Source organism: Gossypium arboreum, chromosome 7 (genome assembly GCF_025698485.1).
Source record: "Gossypium arboreum isolate Shixiya-1 chromosome 7, ASM2569848v2, whole genome shotgun sequence".
Taxonomy (NCBI): domain Eukaryota; kingdom Viridiplantae; phylum Streptophyta; class Magnoliopsida; order Malvales; family Malvaceae; genus Gossypium; species Gossypium arboreum.
In genome coordinates this window covers 15753-35265 of record NC_069076.1, presented here as the reverse complement: position 1 = coordinate 35265, position 19513 = coordinate 15753, and the positions used below count along the sequence as shown (strand labels likewise).

General features: G+C 34.9%; 2 protein-coding genes across 3 annotated transcripts; both read left to right on the top strand.

The window, feature by feature from the left end:
- The first annotated feature begins 7646 nt into the window (after positions 1-7646).
- Positions 7647-10139, top strand: LOC128295307 (uncharacterized). 2 transcript variants are annotated; one of them, XR_008285667.1, is made up of 6 exons: positions 7647-7673; positions 8471-8517; positions 8675-8780; positions 8976-9263; positions 9359-9510; positions 9834-10139. XR_008285667.1 is itself a non-coding variant. In XM_053030572.1 (4 exons), the coding sequence occupies exons 1-4, from the start codon at positions 9014-9016 to the stop codon at positions 9876-9878; spliced, it is 339 nt and encodes a 112-aa protein (XP_052886532.1). In that variant the 5' UTR covers positions 8999-9013; the 3' UTR covers positions 9879-10139. The 2 variants fall into 2 exon arrangements, 1 of the variants encoding a protein (XP_052886532.1); XM_053030572.1 differs by lacking the exons at positions 7647-7673; positions 8471-8517; positions 8675-8780 and having other exon boundaries at positions 8999-9075; positions 9184-9263.
- Positions 10140-10716: 577 nt separating this feature from the next.
- On the top strand, positions 10717-14774 carry LOC128295306 (lariat debranching enzyme-like). Its single transcript, XM_053030571.1, has 8 exons — positions 10717-11252; positions 11368-11563; positions 11675-11768; positions 11943-12082; positions 13000-13053; positions 13139-13219; positions 13491-13554; positions 14293-14774. Exons 1-5 carry the CDS (start codon positions 11160-11162, stop codon positions 13038-13040), a joined length of 564 nt encoding a protein of 187 aa, XP_052886531.1. The 5' UTR covers positions 10717-11159; the 3' UTR covers positions 13041-13053; positions 13139-13219; positions 13491-13554; positions 14293-14774.
- Positions 14775-19513: the final 4739 nt, after the last annotated feature.

The window sequence follows — 19513 nt, the reverse complement described above, 5'->3', positions numbered from 1 at the left end:
CAATTTTTGTGAAACTAAAGTTGAATTCTGCAGATTCCTTGTTAATGCTTTATGTTGTTATTGCGGATATTAGCTTTGTGATTATGTACTTGGATGTAGTTCCGGGTTGTTTGGTTCTTGGATCCAGGACCGGTAGTGGCTCCAGCGGGACATGTGTATACCTTTGATTTCCATGGACAGAGGGCTGTTTACAGATCTTTATTTGTTTCATTAGTGAGTGCATTGTTCTGATATTTTGGTTTCAAAGATAGTTATGAAATATGATTTTAGAAACTGCTTAGGTTGAGCTTAAATTCTTGGTAGATTTCAGAAGTCTGTTCAGGTAGATGTATTCTTCGATTGACATTCTGTTGCTGTCATGCTTCATAGTCCCAAAATTATCTCGGTTTTATGGAACCTTGCGTAGGACTCATTTATGATGCATATTTTATCCCATTTTATGGTTTCTGTTTGTCTAATTGATAATGGAAAGATCCAAGGATGGTTGTTTTTTTTTTCTTTGATTCTTCTTTGTTTGTTTGTGAGAGGAATGTTTTACAATTTTTCACTCCTTTAACAGAGGACTCATTTATTATCTCCTAAATAAATAATAATTGTTTATTTAAATAGTTATGAAAAATTCTGGTATAAGTTGCTGAATCCGAGTGATTTTGGTATTTTCTTTACTAGTTTTTTTAGTTGATTGGTAATACGATAACCTCTGGACTAGCAGTGTCTATAATGGTAGTGGTGTACCTTGGTGAATATTAAATATTATAATATTTTTAAATATTAATAACTATTTAAACACTTAGTATTAATATTTATAATATATATTAAAATTTTGAGTTATTATCATTTATCAATCAAATTTTTGTTTAATTGATAATGCCTATTCATCATTACACTTAAATATTAAATATTATAACTTTTTTAATTTATTACATAAAATTTCCACATAATGCTAGTGAAACTTAAAGAACCTCTAATTGGATGGATCAATATTCCCGAGGAACTCATCATCCAATCTCTTATTACTGTTTCTCTACATGGCTCTTTGCTCATGTAGAGCACCTTTTATTACAAAAAGAAAAAAAAAAAAAGGTACGCGGACGACCGTAGACCATCCATTCTTATTACTAGAGATGATTTATTAAAACTGAGCAACACCCATCTCGGTTATGAGAGACACCCAACATCAATAATAAAGTCTTCTCCTCTCTTCTCTGACCTCCCCGCCAACATCCCTCCCTTCCCCACCTTTCCTTTCTATGTAAGTAACCAAGTATCTTCTCATTTTACCTTTGGATTTGTTTGTAAAGGTAAGGCCGTCTCTGTCTGATAGCAATTTGCATTGCGTGTTGCCTGCCTTTCTTTTTCTTTTCAAAGTATCTGTTACTGTTTTAATCTCTTTTATGGAAAAATTTTAAGGACATTGTTGGATATTTCTTTTTAATTTCCATTTTCTCATTCATTTCTTATGCTTGTTGCTAAACCGGTGTTCAATTTACTTGGTTGGGTTACTAGTATGAGGTTCTTATATATACCCTATGGTAATTATTTGTTTTGAACAGGACTTTGCAACTGTTGTTTTCTGACAGATAGGTTTGCACATGTCTTTGATTCAATTTCATCTTACCCTGTCTTTCTCTACCAGCAGTATGGCGGATTTGCCCTCCTTTTCAACTGAAGAATTTTATTGGCTAGCATCATTCTTTTGGGGCATCATCACCTGCAAACTAGTAAGTAGTCCAATATGCTTTTGCTTTCATCAACGACATTTTTGGTGGATTGGAATTTTTTTCATCTCTTTCTTCTTCGTAGATTTTGGTCAAATTCAATGGCTTTTATTAATCTTCTTTTTCATTTCCATCTTTTATAAATTCAATACACTCTAATCTTGGCACTCGGTAAACCATCGTCAGCCTTATCTAGTTCGTGTTACTTAAAATTTTTTCCTAAATCTTGCTGATAGATTAGCTCCATAGGTAGCTCTTTTTTTTTTTTTTTTTTTTTTTACTGGGAATGGTAATAGTTATGGTTGTATAAAATTGCTGGGAATCATATTCGGCCAGTTTCTAACATTTATTTTTATCCAGAATTTAAGAATAGGCTTTGAATTTGGCAATTAGGAAAAAGAGAATGGCTTGTACCTTAAAACAGAGAGGAAGAATAGATTGATTGAGAAAAAAATGGTTTGGCACCAACAATGATGCAACTAAATTGTGGTGACGCTCATAAAAGACCTGCCTTCCCGAGATTCTAACCTCAAATGAAGCATAAAAGGGTTTGGGAAACTTAGGATAAGACAGCTCCACACTGACGACTAAAAGACCCTGGTATGGTTCCACTTTTGGACCTGTATCTTTGAATTTTGGGTCAAAGTTATCCATATCTACATTTGCTGTCCATGCCCAAGTTGGAGTAGTTTATTAGGTTTGTTCTAAGTTGCCAAAGCTTGTGGACTATCTAGGGAAACTATCGAGACCGACTGAAGATTAGATTTAAACCACTTTATCTTAGGTTAATCTATTTAGGTTAATATCTTGCTATCTTTTTTTACTGAAACTGTTGCAACATCTGTTTTTTTGGTTAAATTATCTTTCATGTTCTTTATCAAATTGAGAACATTCTGTATTATGTTGCGGCATATACGTTAAAAACTTACTAATTCTGAAAATGAAAAATCACGTGGCCTATTCCCTTGCAACATTTTCTAGCCACTTGCTTCTTTGCATTAGCAAGTTACCATTGTGCTTTCTCAGGTTTTTCAAGTCTTAATCTTTTCGTGCATGGGGTTTATTGAGCTGAAGCATATAGAGGATTAAGTGAATTGACATTGGTCAACCTCTTTGGGAGAGATCTCACTTATTTTCTCCTGTTCTGGTTTTCGCTTTCTGTCCTCCTTTATATTTGCTTCCTGATTGTGTTACTTGAATTGGTTTTGGGGATGTGAACCATATAGGGAATAAGTTGTCAATGACCATGGAAGTTGATTTAGGAGAATTGGAGTATTAAAGGCATCATTTCTGTAAGAGTTGTTCAGATCTTCCTGTTGCCTTCTCCCAGTTTCAGAGTCTCTAAGACCAGGGAAGGTTATGTTCATTTGTAGGGTCTTTATAGCTTTTGATGCAAGACCATTCAGATCAGTTGCGTTCTTGCCCACTGGTCCGTGAATTGTTGATTGTATGAGCGTAAAATGAGGAGCCTATGCTCATTAGTGTAGTTGAAGGACAGTGAACCAAGTCAGTAAATCCTTCTCTTGTCTGCTGTTGACTAAGGGAAATGAGGATTTATTGTTTTGTAGAAAAATGTTTTCTGCGTTTAGTAGGTCTAGATTTGTCCAGCTTTCATGAACTATCCCGAGTTCTACTTGGGACCAGGGGATGGGCATGCATACCTGGAGCTCACTTGAATCTCAATGACTATATGAAGTGTTGTTGGAGGTTATTTGTGGATAAACCTTGGCTGAGGATGCACTCAGGACATGGTACTTCTTTTGTTTTGTGATTTAAATCACCACTTCATTCAACCTTTTGTCTTTAATGCTGGAAACATCAGCCATAAACTTGTCTTGTTTATCATTAATTGTGCAACCATTTATTTCTTCATACTCATTTGTTGGTATGTTTTTTCTTTATCTGAGGCAGTGAACTACTTTACAAGCTGAATTGTTTTATCTTCATACTCAAATTAATGTTAATATGTATTTGATTGGTTGGAAAGGTAAATAGATAAAATTGATGAACTATAAACCAAATCTATCACTAAATTTATCATATCAAATTATAATTTTTTTAAAGGGTAAAAAATTAAGAGGGACTAAATATAAATTTACCCTATTTTAAAAATGTATGGTATTTAAGGAAGTTTAAAAAATTCATGAGGGAAAAATAGAAAATATTCATTTTATGGAATAGAATGCTAAAAATTGGGGAAGATTTTGAAAGTATAGGAGGCCCAAACATTGTCGTTCACGAGTCAGGCAGTCACCACCGGTCCGCCATCATCGTTCACCAGTCAGGTAGTCACCATCGGTCCACCCGTCAATCTCTTTCAAGTAAGAGCAAAATTAAAATTGTATTCCTTTTTTTGTTTTCAAGTACGAGCAAACCCGTTACTACTCAACTCAGTAGCATTTTTGGCATGCAAGTAGCTCATAAAACCAAACCCGCTTCTCCTTTTATTCTTCTTATGCTTTTTGCTTTTACAATTTTTTTTCGTTTTCCCCTAGGGTTTTATTCAGCGCAGCCGGCTAAAGGTAAAGTCTGCATTTAGTTTCGAGTTATTGAAGTAGTTTTTTTAAGATATAATTAGGGTTTTGGATAGTGAATTTTAAGTGGATTTGTTGAATTCTACCCCCGAAAGTTTTGTCTTTGTATGTAATGTAATTAGTGTTTTGATAGTGATTTTTAAATTTTGATATTGAACAACTTGATGCTTTCATTTATGTTTTTATGATATTTGTTGTCTTCTTACTTGCAGTACTAACTGGAATATTAGATATTTATTGTATTTGAACAGTGAGTCAATGATATTATATTTAATTTAAATCTAATTTGATCTGGTATGCTTCTTTCATTTATAATTTCAAAGTTTCAGTCTTTTTAATATCGATTTGGCACAATGGATCTCGAATATTTAATATTTAAGTTTGTAGTTGTAACTTTCTACTGGTTTTCTTTGTTATTAGTCTGTCCCTACATTTTGAAGGCAGCAGATAATTGGGTTTCTATTTTCTAAGGTTGTGTAGTAATTCTCCTTAAAAACTAATGAAAGCATGATCATCTTTTGTACCTATCTTCATCTGTTTTATGCAATTTAAATTAAGGGTCTCCTTCATAATGTTGATAGTTGATTGGACAGATCACCAGTCCATCGTAGGATTTTTGTATTTAGTTGCAGGCAATCGTTCATTGCCCTCATTTTTCCACTGGTTTTCATCTATTTTCATTTATTCAAAAGCTGAAGATTTCATCTGGCATTTACATGGTTGTTAAGGACATTTTCTTGGAATGATTAGTTCTTTATCCATTTTTATTCTCATTTTCCAGGTTTTCATCTATTTGATTTCTTCAGAAGCTGATAGTGTTCGCGTTTCTCTTCTGACAATTTATTTGTTTTTCGCTGTTTCTCGATGCCATGTTCAGTTGTGAGTAGTGCATGTTGTCTCTTATCATGATTGACTGAATTATTGTGGTTTTGAACTTGTAACATTGTGTTTCTCATTCTTCCTTGTTTGTTTGCTCATAAAACTGAGGGAAAGTGGGTATTGCAAGGTGTTGTATTGTTGTTCTGACTTTTAGTTACAGAAAATACTTGCGCAACTAAGTTTAAGAGCGTTTTTGTAAGCAGACAAGAGGATCTTTATCCTTAAGTCCTAAAATGGAGGTTAATATTTTAGGTCCTTTTGTTATCTTTTTCCCCATTTTGAATTATGGGACCAAGGAATGTTCTAACTTAAATTTTCCTTGTTTGACTAATATTTGAAGGATTTTTGGATTGAGACACCTGAAATAATACCTCCTTTTGTAGTTCATTAAGGAAGGAAGTAAGAAGAGATTTTGGGATCAATTAACATCAATTTTAACTAGAAGAATGTGGTCATATTCTCGCATTTTATCTGGTGCTAAGGTGGTGCATATTAGTCAGTCCTTGGATCAATGCATATTCGGTTTTCTTTTCATACTGCTAGGTGCTTGTACTCATCAGAAAGGATCTGGGTATGTTTTCTTTAAAATAGTTGAGTGGAGCTGATCAATGAACTTTGTTGGAATTGTTTGTGTGCTGGTGCTTATATGATCTGGAAATGGATTTTGATTGAAATATTCAGTTAATTCCTAAATGCATGGCATGGTTGGAATTAGGGATGTAGTTGAATCGAAAAGGTTGTTTTATATTACAAAGTAGTTACAAGTGGTTTTTGTGTTGCATTAGAAGATGTTAACTATGTGATGTTTTCTTTCTTATGAAGAACGCAGTATATTTGCCTTTTTGTTATCTTAAAGGGAGAGTTTTCATTCAAAGTTTAATATTTGAATTGTATTACTGGTTTATTTTTCAAAAAATCCAAAGTATTCATCTTTTGCTTTGGTATTGTTAATTATGTAGCAAAAGAAGGTTTATCTTTTGAGGTCGTCGGCCATTCATATCGACCCAAGGTATCTCTCTACAATCTCATGGTTTTGTTTGGAATAACATTGATGCGTGTTGTTTTATTTGATTGTTGTTTCCTGTCTACGTGGCTGTTAATGTTTTATTTGGCACATTCCATATAAATTTTGCTTCCTGCATCTGTAAGTGAAATGTGTGTTTATATATTCTTTTTATATATTTCTTTGGTTCTAAGTCATAGGACTCAGATTCTTTATATTGTGGGTATTAGCTTTGTGATTATGTACTTGTGTCACGGGGCTAGACCTTTCGTCTCGCAATCCGTGCGGCCTTAGGCGATTCGCTCGTCCAAACTCGCCCAAGTCAGCCTTTACTCGAATGAGGATTCTTTAAGAACTCCTCCAAGGCACCGACTCGTGCAGCGGAAGCAAACTTATGCCAAAAGAAGCTTATAAAGAACAACAGAAAGGGACGCACACAAAGTGTTTGAGTAAATGCTCTCTATTCTCTTATTCACAAAGAATAATGAAACAATGAATGGAGTGACTACAAATGAGGGGGAGGCTCTCTATTTATACTTGAGCTCCCCCAAAACCGACGGTCAAGATACAATTACATCGACGGACGAGATTAAAGGTTACCTACCACCAAATCTCTAAGAATATAATATCATATCTTCTAAGATTACATATCTTAGATAAGATATGTAATCTTATAAAATAATATCTTATAAGATTTCATATCATATCTAAGATCTCTAAGACTATAATATCATATCTTTTAAGATCATGTTTCCATATTTGTAGATGGACCTTCAATCTCTTCAAGCAACGGGCCAGTCCGATCGGGCCAACCAGACTTTAATTCGGCAAGCTTCTCCAATAGTTCCTTGAATCGGGCCAGCTCACGTGGGCCAAATGATCCCCATCTAAGTAATAGACCTCCATCGGATGCATTTGGTTCGATGGTCACGGGCTTTGAACTCTGGCCCGTGACACTTGGAAGTAGTTCCGGTTTGTTTGGTTCTTGAATCCAGGACCGGTAGTGGCTCATTAACATTGTTTGCAAGGGCTGTGGCTCTAACGGGACTTGTATATACCTTTGATTTCCATGAACAGAGGGCTGCCTCAGCTAGGTAAGCCTTAATGTTTATTGTTTGCAGAAGTGCATTGTGATGAAATATGATATAGTAATTGCTGGGTTGAGTTGATGTCTTCATAGATCTACATTTTGTTGCCGTGATACTTCATTGTCTCTAATTGTCTCGGTTTACAGATCTTTATTAGTTTCATTAGTGAGTGCATTGTTATGAAATTTTGGTTTCAAAGGTAGTTATGAAATATGATTTTAGAAACTGCTTAGGTTGAGCTTGAATTCTAGGTAGATTTCAGAAGTCTGTTCAGGTAGATGTATTCTTTGAAATACGACATTCTGTTGCTGTCATGCTTCATTGTCTCAAAATTACCTTGGTTTTATGGAACCTTGCTTAGGACTCATTTATGATGCATATTTTAACATATCACTAACATGTCATTCTCATGTACCTTTGATTTCCATGAACAGAGGGCTGCCTCAGCTAGGTAAGCCTTAATGTAGAACAGTATATTAAACTGGTCGACTAGGTTCTATTTTGTCGGGGATTTTGGTTTTCAGCAAATATAAATACTTTGTCTTTTTACATCTATTTTCTGTGGGTTTTTGTCACTTACCTAAATTCGTTTTATGTTTTTTATTTTTGAATTCTATGTTTCCCTCTGTTGTATTTTTGTCATTTTGCGTCATCGTTCTTTCATTATCGTGTATGGATCTTTACTTCAGCATTGTCTTCGGCTTTTTCTGTCTTAATTTAAGATTTATGCTTTTCTACTTGTGTTTTTTGTTTTATGGCTTTCATGTTTGGAAATCGCTGTTTTATTACGTGTTTGAAATTTATTGATATGGTCTGTGAGTTACTTTGTGGTTGTTTTATGCTATACTTTCGTGAGAGAGAGAAGGCTTAAGTTTTCTCTTCCGTTACTGTTCCTTGTTATTTTCAAATATTAATTTTTAATTCTACTTTGTGTTTGCGTTTTCCTTTCTGATTTAGTTTCATATTTATGCTGTTTATTTTATCAGTTGGTTATTATTAGGAATTTCTAAATAGGAAGACCTAAATTAAAAAAAATAGGTGTCTAAAAAAAATGACAGATACATGAACAATTAACTAATAATATATGAAGATAAAACATGCTACTTTTAATGATTGTTTTTTCAATATAGTTTACCATAACCGAAACGTTTTCTATAAGAATATTTTTAGAAATAATTTATTTAATTGTTTTGCAGCAATTTAAATAGTGCTTATATAATTATTTTAATAGTTTTCCGTTCTTTATAGATCTGCGAAGTACTATTTCGACAAATAAAAACATTCTATTTTTTGAGGTAATAGCACGTCCTTCCACTAAAGTAGGAAGTATAGCATAAAACACACACACAAAGTAACTCACAGACAGAGCTAGGCAGGCCTTCAGCCACATAGAATTTGTGTTTGAAATTAAAGTCTGTACTTATTTGGATTGGTTTTCCTTGGAATTCGAAGATGTTGCGGTTATGAATTCAGCCACGGTGAAAGACTTGAAGCTCGCAATCAAGAAGAAAGTGATCGAGTTAGAGCAATCCAAGATGTGTCATCGACACATTTCATGGTTTATCATCTTGTTTTTGATCTTAAACCACCCTCACATTTCTTTTTTTGGCCAGAATCACCCTCACATAAATCGGTGGCATTTTGATGTATTAGAGAGAGAAAAAAAAAACAGAGCAATTACATTTACTATAAAGTTCTATTTTTGAAGATTAATTTTTTTTTCTTTTAATGTTTACTTTGTTTGTGGTTGTAGGAGGCACGTTTGGGCTAATTTCTGCCTAGCACACCACAATGAGAAGCTCCTTGATGATGATGCTGCACTTCACGATTTTGGTGTTCGAAATAATTCTCAGGTGTTGTTTTTGGCCCCTTCATTTTTCTGGAAATAGTCTTTTTTTTTAATTATTATTTTGTTATTGATCATTCATTGCTCGTTTCCTGCTTATGATCTCACCTTGGAGCCTTAACATCCATTGGCCTTGCAAATATCAACTTAAACAAGATTCATATGCCAATGAATTATGGGAATCCATCATCCCGAGTAGGTTTTATTTGAAAATGTTCAATTTTCTATTTTTGCAAGCACTATTACTCTATAAGAACTAGTGAGCTGACAACTGCTGTTGGAATATGTAGGAGAACACGGCTCGACATGCAAGATTGTCGTCAATGGGTTAAGAGCAGGATGGAAAACAGAAGAGCCAAACCTTGTGAATTTTCTCAAACAGCTCCACCCCACAAACCCTCTGATTCAGTTTCAAACGCTACTTTTTCTAGTAAATAATACGGTGATATTTTGATGCATTTTCTTCTTTGAGGTGCTAAAAGTATCTCCATTAATTGGTTCTATCTTTTGGATTTAAGAAACTCACCATATATGTTTGCATATTTATGCCACTTATCACTATCATGATTAGGGCATCTCGATATTACTGTCACAGTCGTTACAAAACACTATCCTTCGTTTTTTATCTTCTTTTAGCTCAATTAATTGTTGGTTAGCGAATGCATTCTTTGTTATTTAGATTTGCTACTAGAATATTCATGACTTCTGCAATTTGTTTTTGCTCGATTTCCTTTTTAATTATTAAAATTTTCTCACATTGTGTAGGTTCTCCCCGTAATCCTCAGACTCTATCTTTCCAAATTTGCTTGAAACAATTGTCGGCATGTGATGGGCCAGTTTAGGATTATTCAAGTTCAGGAAAACACCTCTTCAGGAGTTTTGGAGAAATCACATCGAATAACCAAGTTTTGAAGCTTTCACGTTAATAATCTGTTAAACTAATGAATGGAGGGCTTCAAACAAAGCCAACAATTGTTTCGGGTTTACCTATTTATTTTAAATATATAATACAGAATACTCAGATAAATATAATATATCATAAAGCTGATTGTCTTTGCCTTTCTACATTTATTTTCGGCGAGTTCATGTCAGATCTATCTTTTTATTTCTTACTCAGCAGAATATTGTTGGGGATGGGGGTTAATGGGCTTAGCTTGAATTCGGTGCAGATTTATTTAATCGTCCTCTTGTATTAGATTTTCCTTCTTATTCCAGGTCGCGAATATCTTTGTCATATCCCGGCTTGGTATAAGCTATTCCAAGGATATCCCCTTGTATCCCGCCCGGTTCAGAATTGTGACTGCCCGGTTCAGTTGTTTTAGTGTCCGGTTCAGATTTTTTATGCTTCTGGACCGGAATACCTGTCATACTTATTCCACGTAGGGATATTCTATTCCAGAGATATCCCGGTGAAAGGATATCCCTCTAAGGGATATCCCGCTTGGGGTATATCCCATTCGAAGTATATCCGGCGTTGGTTTAGGGTTTTTTGGGCTATTATTAAAGTTCAAACACATAAAACCATCATGACTAAAAAGATAGGCCCAAAAACGAAACAGGCCCTAAGCAAAACAAAAGCGTGGAAAAACAGGCCTAATTAATTTATTTTTGTAAAATTATTTGAAACAAAGAGTAATACGATTCAAATAAAAGCTTTTACTCTTGGGGTGGCCCATCCTCAGGAATCAAAGTATTTGACTTAGAATTTCCAAAATCCAGTGAAGCGTATCGGCAACCTGTACCCTTTCCGCTTCGTTTTGGGCGACTAGCATCAGCATAGTGTAAGAATGGAGTCGGGGGCGAAGGAGGAAGGGAAATGTGTGAACTTTAGGTATTATGGGGGATGGGCTACACCTAATATATACTTCTTGGGGTTTGCTGGGTTTGTGAAGTTTGGCAAGTGAGTGTAAAATATGTTATATTGATTCTTATTTAGGGTGGAGAGTTGAAGCTTTGAAACTGAAATGAATTAGCTTTTTCCTTGAGCAGGAGACCATGAAAGGTCACCTTATAATGAGAATACTATCAGGTCTGTGTATCATGTTCGGGAGTATGATGCTTACAAGCTCATGCACCTAGAGGAACTGATTGATGTTTTCCTTTCACACGATTGGCCGTTCGGCATTGCTGATTATGCGAACTGCAGCAACTTGTTCGCTACAAAAAAAACATTTCAAAGATGAGGTAATTATATTCGATTGGTGGAAATAAGTGTAAGAATGAAAATCTTCATATCAAGCGTATTCAGCTTTCTTGTTGACCATTCCTGGTTGCTTGTTGGTTGAAACATATTTCCTAGATCCAGCAAGGAACTCTTGGATGCAAGCCTGCTGCTCAGCTGCTCGAAAAACTCAAACCATCCTACTGTTTTTCAGCTCAGTTGCACTGCAAATTCACCGCTGTTGTTGAACATGAAGAGGGTGGTCGAGTGACAAAATTTCTTACACTCGATAATTGCCTTCCAGGGCACAAGTTCTTGCAGTTATCTATCATAAGTTCTGACCATTTCATTTATGTTATTTCTTTTGGTCTTTGCTGAAAGCTAATTAATGAATTCTGGCTTTCTCTGATCTTTTAGACTATCGTTGATATTTAATCTGATCCAGGACCTTATGAGGTTCAATACTATGAAGATTGGCTGGCAATAACACAGAAATTGAACCGTCGTTCCTTTGACCTTCCGACGTGGAGACTTTGGGTGTGTGTATATATGACTTTTTTGTTTTGACCATGCCACTCATCTCGCTCTCTCTCTCTCTCTCTCTTGGGTGGGGTGGGCTAACATTTTATTTGAAAATGTGCAATTTTCTATTTTTGCAAGTACTATTACTCTACAAGAACTAGTGAGCCGACAACTGCTGTTCTAATATGTAGGAGAACACAGCTTGACATGCAAGATTGTCGTCAATGGGTTAAGAGCAGGATGGAAGACAGAGGAGCCAAACCTTGTGAATTTTCTCAAACAGCTCCACCTCACAAACCCTCTGATTCAGTTTCAAACGCTACTTTTTCTGGTAAATAATATGGTGATAGTTTGATGCTTTTCCTTCTTTGAGGTGCTAAAAGTATCTCCATTAATGGTTCTATCTTTTGGATTTAAGAAACTCACCATATATGTTTGCATATTTATGCCACTTATCACTATCATAATTAGGCATCTCGATATTACTGTCACAGTCGTTACAAAACACTATCCTTCATTATTTTATCTTCTTTTAGCTCAATTAATTGTTGGTTAGCGAATGCATTCTTTTTTGTTTAGATTTGCTACTAGAATAATTGATATAGGTATTCAATTAATTGTTGGTGATGGTCCTCTGACTCTTTTTTTCACTCCAAACTATCAAACTGGATGAATTCTAATGTTTGTTAGTCAGTTGTTTCAACTCAGTTTTGCCCTTTGATTTTTATTTGATCAATAGGGACTATGCCTAACAAGAAATCCGGAGGAACCTTCACATATTGTATCCATGTTCGACTACTTATTGTCTAAAACTATTGCTACAAAATTTTCTTCCAGCTTCAGAGTGAACTCTATTTATCAACCAATAAAACCTGCATGTATTGTCTATGTTTCGCCGACTCTTTCATTTTTCTTTTCTTGAAGTACTTGGGTTTGACACTTGTGTTTGACATATCACTGGACATTGTTTGGGGATATTCGCCGAGCCTTCAAATATATGGAAAAGCATACGCAAAATTAAACATATCAGTGTTGCTTACATACCCTTATTTGACACTCACACCCGTGTAGTGTATTGCAATTGAAAAAAAGAAGCGTTACAAAGGAGAAAAAGAAGAGGAACCGATATTATTAATTTTCCTTTTATGTGCAAAGATCATTGTTGGTATGTTTGGTTTATTTTTCTTTGTTCAGCATTTCTAGTATTTCTGTTCTGGGTTTTATTGATTATTTTCTATCATCCTCTAGACTGCCAAAAGCGGAGGTGGAAGTTTGCCAACGCATATTGAAAAGTTTTATGAGGTTAGATGCTAATATGTTTTTAGTTTTCAAATGAAAAGGTTACTAGTCAATTTATCTCTTATTTTATGATGGCTCTTACGTGCAGGCAATTGGTCTGGAAGTGCAGAATGGATATGGTTTAACAGAAACAACACCTTGCATTGCTGGTCGACAACCTCATTATAATGTAAGACAGCTGTAGGTCTTTCTATTATAATATTCAACTGAAACTATTCTCTTTCTTCCATGCTACCCCTGATAGAACATGTGATTTCTCCTAAGCAATGTGAATAAATTCTTAAAAAGAGAACTGATAGTTGTATATCAGTAAATTCCCCTAATGTTACTGTAATTATAACTTTATAATCTTACACTTTTTTTTCCCTTTAAATTTGTGTAATTTCTTAAGTGTTTGACATGAGAAAATATGAAAACTTGATGAACACTCCATCAGCCAGGCACAAAAGCGGATGCAAATACAAGAAGTCAAAATGCCTAAAATAGTATTGCGAGTGCTATTGGGTATGTTTTAACTTGGTAGCTCCATGTTACTTATGTTGCTCCCAATTTCCTTTTTTATTTTTAAGAACTTGTATTCAAGATCCATGTGTAATATACACCTGGATATAGATATGTTATATACTCAAGTTTGTGTTTAATATATGGTTGTCATCTTATTTCCTTTTTGGATGAAAAGTCAACTTGCTAACATGATATAGTGTATGAACTTAATTACCTCTAATCAATCCGACTGCACAAACATTCTTCATTTATTTTTAGGCTAAGGATGCCACTGTGAGGATTGTGACAATTCTTTTGGCAATAAGTCGGGTAATTTCTAAACTTGAAAATGATTTAACATATCTATAATGGACACATTTCTGGATCGTAGGGGTGAAACCAGAATTTTTTTTGGGATCGAGACTAAGTTACACATTTTGTATGAGCTAAAATATATTAGTTTATAACTTTATATTTTTAGAATGATTAAATCACAATTTCATTATTTTGAGGGTCAAACTATAATTTCACCATGAATTAACTTGTAATTTTATAGATTTTGGGATCTATAACCCTGCCTCCCCTCCCTTCCCCATGCTGAATCTGATGCTCCCACCCGATCATTTGTAACATGGACCATTAAATACTTATTTGTCCTGATTTGAATGATGAATGCTGGCCCTAGCTGTGATGCTTACATACAAGTATTATATACCCAATTATTAGTGACTAACTAACTTCACCATGCTGGAGCTACAGAATCAATGTTCCAGAGAGTGGAAAAACAGCAGAATCAGTCTCATGAGATGCTAAATACAGCTCAAGTTATGTCTGACAGCACCTTGGCCGGGACTGCTAATTTGTTTTCATCAATGTGGGAAAAACTCGTCTGACATCCTCCTTCAAGATTACATGATACAAGGGACTGTCAAAATGTCTCACTGGCTGAATCAGAAAAAGGAACTAGCCTTCATTGCTACTCCTCTGCCTTGAGTCCTAAGCAACCATGTCGGAGTAAGGAGATTGATAATATCTGTGAGATCATGGTAGATGGTTTTCCTGACTACCACATGGAAACCTCCAACCCCATCGACACGGTGAAATCTGGCTCGGGTTTGGGGCTCTATAATGGTGAATGACTTTGATTTTTTTTCTTTTGTACAATTTGTTATGGTAATAAAATTGTGTGTTATGCCTAATAAAATTGATGAATGGATATCCCTCCAATTATGTTATCTCCATATTTTGCCTGAAATTTTATGAATTTATGATTTTATTTACATTACCAGAGGCTCTAATGCATATGACCTTTGTGTTTGTGTTTATTTTGTTGTTGCAAGTACCATCCGTTTTCTTTTAATTATTTTGCTTTTATACGTCTCACGTTTGCACTTTAATTTTGACTTAGGCTCATTTTTCTATAGGGGCATTTTAGTACGGTTTAGTTTCATTTGTTATAAGAGAGGGATTTAAGCTCATTATTAGTGAGTGCTCTTGTAGGATAAAGCATTTCGCATCTCTATATTTTTGGGATCTTTGCTTATTTAGCAATTAAAATCTAATTTGCCTAAGCCCTGATCTGATTTCTAAACTGGACAGTTTTGAGGGTTCATAAAACTTAATTGAGTTATTGCTTTTGCATTTTAGTATTGCAAGAACTTTGCTGAAAGAGTGCTGTAGCAGGAAGGTAGTTCGGTCACATTTGAAAGGTTCATGTTGTCCTAATTTTTAATGATGCTTGAAGATGATTTTTGCTTATGTATTCTGCTTTGTTTTGCTTTCTTTTCAATTTGCTCACACTGGAACAATTGGTCCCTTTGTGGTCTATGTTGTTGGGGGTTGAATATTTGTCGTAATACGATCAATTAGAGACTTTTGTTTTCCATCTGTGTGCCATAGGTGGTACGTGACAATCTTAAAACAGTGTAGGCAATTGCTTTAGAGTACGTGGGATACTACCGTCAGATGTGGACACTTTGGAGCCTAATCTCATTGAAGGGAAAGTTTTGAGTTCGCTATCTGATTCGCAAAGAGAAAAAAGTTGTTGACCAAATATTTGTATGCTTTGCTTCTCCATTCATTTTCTGAACTTTTTGCAGCTTAAAAACAATAACAGAATATTTAAATTAATTATGTTATTATGCATAGACAATGTGCTGATTATTGCCCAATGATAAACTTTTGCTTGTGCAAGCATCAATAAAGAGGGGAATGTGCTCCATGTAATTAGTTATTTGATTTGTTGAAGCTATTTGTTAATTTAGATGATTTGATTATGCACTTCCTCAATTTACATGTACCCTTGATCATCTCTTTCAAAATGCCCTTTTGAATGCATTCAGATCTTGCATATGCAGTTTGATTTGTTTAGCCTCTGTTACTGAGATTGTCCATTTAAAATTATTTGATGATAAACTTCCCTTTACTTGTGGTGGCCATATTTTCAGCACTATTGAATTTAGTCTTTTGGTCTCTGTCTAGATCTTTAGGCACTAGATTTGAAGCCAAACTATGCACGTGCTTGGGCAAAACATGGGTATCAGTTACGCCAACCAGGTTTGTTATATCTTGCACTGTTCTCTCATTGTCTTGAATTTCATGAAAAGGGAGCTCCAATTACTCTACCCCTCTAAATATTTTATTTTACCGATGAAAATAAAAGAAAAATATTATAATATTGTTATGTTATAAAACAAAAACCCAAAGTTTCTCTCCGTTAAATCAAGATCCATTGTCATTAGCTTCTTTCTCTCTCTCGAAAAAGGAAAAGAAAAGGTTTGAATTCATGAATCAGCGGTAGCTTCTTCCGAACGAGTGAGTCGAGGTAGTGCTAGTCTTTCTTTTAAGGTATAAATTTTGATTCTTTAGAAAAATCTTGTTTTTTCTTCATCTCTTTTTATTCTGTTTGGTTTCTGATCGAGGGAAATTTGTATCAAACTTGACATTAGTCCTTGTTCTTTTTAAATAATTCCTGATTCACCTGTGAGTTGGCAAATTCTGTTCATCCTGCATTTTCCTGGAAGCCAAACAGGAGGCTTAAATGTTTTTAATTTCGAAAATTTTGTTCCCTTAGGGAAATATTGAAAAAATACATGTCTTTCAGTTGATCCCTTTATTCTCTCCAATTTCCCCTTAATTTTTTTCTAACGTCTTTTTTCCTTTACTGGCTGTTAATTTCTTTCTTATTCTGTTCCGGCATTATCTCTGTTATATTCCGACTCGGAATAAGCTATTATCCGGATATCCTGCCTTTTCTTATTCTGGTTCTGAATTTTTGGCTTCCGGTTTATGGGTTTTAGTGGCCGGTTCAGCTATTTTTTCTTGTCTGAACCGGCCAACCTGTCATACTTATTCGGGCCAGGGATATCCCATTCCAGGGATATCCCGGTTCTTTGTTATCCCATGGTGGTATATCCCGCCATGGGTATATCCCATTCTAGGAATATCCCGATTCCCCACTTTTTTTCCTATGTCTCTTTACCTTCATTGTCTTTAATTTCTCAAAAAAAAAAAAAGAAAAGTAATTTAAAGAAGGTATTAATTACCATAAATGTTACCGTTGTCACATGGGGATTTAGAAAATTAAGTTTTCTCTTCCATTCATAGCTTCCTCATTTCTTTACCTATTCGAAATTTGAATCCTCAAATCTATCTCTTCTATCCATAGCACCCCATTTATTCGCCGACTCCCTCTCTCTCTCTCTCTGTCTCTCTTGAATTTCTTCCTCTCATTTTTTTTTTCTAGTTTTGGGTCACGGAATGCCAAAAAAGAAAAAACACAGAAAGACGCTACACTAGGTTTTCTCTGCCGTTTTTGGTTTTTGTGATTTTTTGAAATTCTCTGCTTCGTCGGTGACTGATTTCAGGTATGAATCATCACTTGTTCTTTGTCTTTGTCTTTGCCATTTCATTTTTGTTTTAGTTTCAGATCTATTCTTTATTACTTGTATTTCAGTTGGTTTTTTTATGATTTTTTGTTTTCTTCTGTATAAATCCTTTGTCTTTGCCTGTTCATCTTTATTTTTTCGTTTCAGATATATTTATTTATCACTCCAAGAAAAGCTAAAGGGAAAGTAGGAGGGTTTTGAGGATAGTGAAAAATGGTTGGTACTGCTTCATCGGAGATTGATTTCAGGTATGAATAAATACTACCTGAAATCAGTCTTTTTCTTTCATCTCTGTTTTTAGTTTCAGATATATACTTCTTTTTACTAATATTCTCATTGGGTATTTGTCAGGGTTTTCTGTTTTCAGATTCAAAGAATCAAAAAGCGCCACAAATTTACTTGGCACCAGCGCTTCTCGGTACTTTTCTTTTTGAATTTCTCTTCCGCAGTACTAGTTTTGTTTGCTTATTGATTTCTGGGTTTTAATGCTGTTAGATTCTGGATTTCCCTCCTTTATATAATTGTATTTTTTTTATGGTTTATGTGATGGAGAAGCTATATTAGTATTGGATTGTAGTTTAGATATTCCTGCCAGTTTAAACAGCATGGCTCTTTCATTTCCCCATCATAGTAAAATAGTGAGCTTGGTTTGTAAATTAGCCTCTTTTTTTTTTTTTTTTGCGTCGTTGCTATTGCTGTAAGAAAAACATTTTATAATTCTGAAGCCTATTTTTGGAAGAAAGGGTATGCATGGTTTTTTGTTTTAAATCAAGAACTTATGTTTGGAAGTACTTTACGTTTGAACTGTTAGCAATTTCTACTCAAATATGATGATTTTGCCACTTCCTTTTTATAATATATTTTTTTTTTCTCTTTTTAGGAGGTCGGCCATTCATATTAACCCAAGGTATCTCTCTCTACAATCTGAAGTGAATTTTCTACAATCTCTCTCTACAATTTCTGCTGTCGGCAAGTGTTATCCCAGCAGTAAGTGTCCTATATTTCTTTTGCCGGACAACTGATTTAGGCAACCCAAATAAGCTCGCTTGAAATGTCAAGCTGATAATCACCTGCATCTATGACCTCCATGCTCTGCACGTTTGCAACAGGAATTTAGCAATATTTTTGTATGTCTCTTGAAATTATCTTCAATCTTATTTTCACTTTTGAGTCACCCGTTCATTTCTTTCAGTGGTATGTTTTCAGTGCTTTATTCGATATGTAGGTTTCTCTACCAATGCATCATGTGCAAATTTGAACGGACATGCTAATGTGTTTTTACCAGGGAACTATATCTAACTCCTCCTGCTATTGCAGATGGATATACCTTCCAAATTGGCTTTATCTTTCCTTTTCTTTCTGCTACTATCTTGTGCTTTGAGTAGTCTTTACATGCATGTCACCTTTTAGCCTGCTTTTCTTGCATAACACAATTAATGAGCTAAACATACAGGAACAATCTCAGTTAACATCTGTAGATCAAATGAGAGGGGGAAATATAGAAAGTTTGGCTGCAATTCAGCAGACTAGGATGCTTGCACATACACTCTCTCAAAACAGTGATCCTAAGTTTCGGGTTATTTAAAACTGGTTGGCTAAATACTTGCAATGTGTCAAGATAGCTCTTAATGATATCATCGTTACTATACATGAGTTAATACATGCACTTATGTGCTGTATGTTTTGGGGCATGCATAATTCAAAATTTCTTCAATTTGTATCCAAGATGAGTCGTGGTGAACTTGTCATTGATTATAATCAGGTCAAACCAGCATCAGAGAACTGGGCAACAGAATATCAGCAACAGTACAATGGAGGTGCTTCTTGGGCTGATGAATTTGCTCATGATGAGGCAAGTAGAGATCTTGTGGAAGGTAAAGAAGCTTATAGATTAATATGTCCTGATAATCAGTCATAAATTCCTTTTAGCAGTTTCCTCCTCCTTTTCTTCTGCCTTGCCGACGTAGACTAAAATGGAACTAACATCACTGACCTTAGGTAGTAATCTCATTCACCAACCCTAGGTGGTTGAAACTAGTTTTGATGATTGGAGAATGTCCCAAATGATAATGATGGTTTGGTTAGTGCTATTT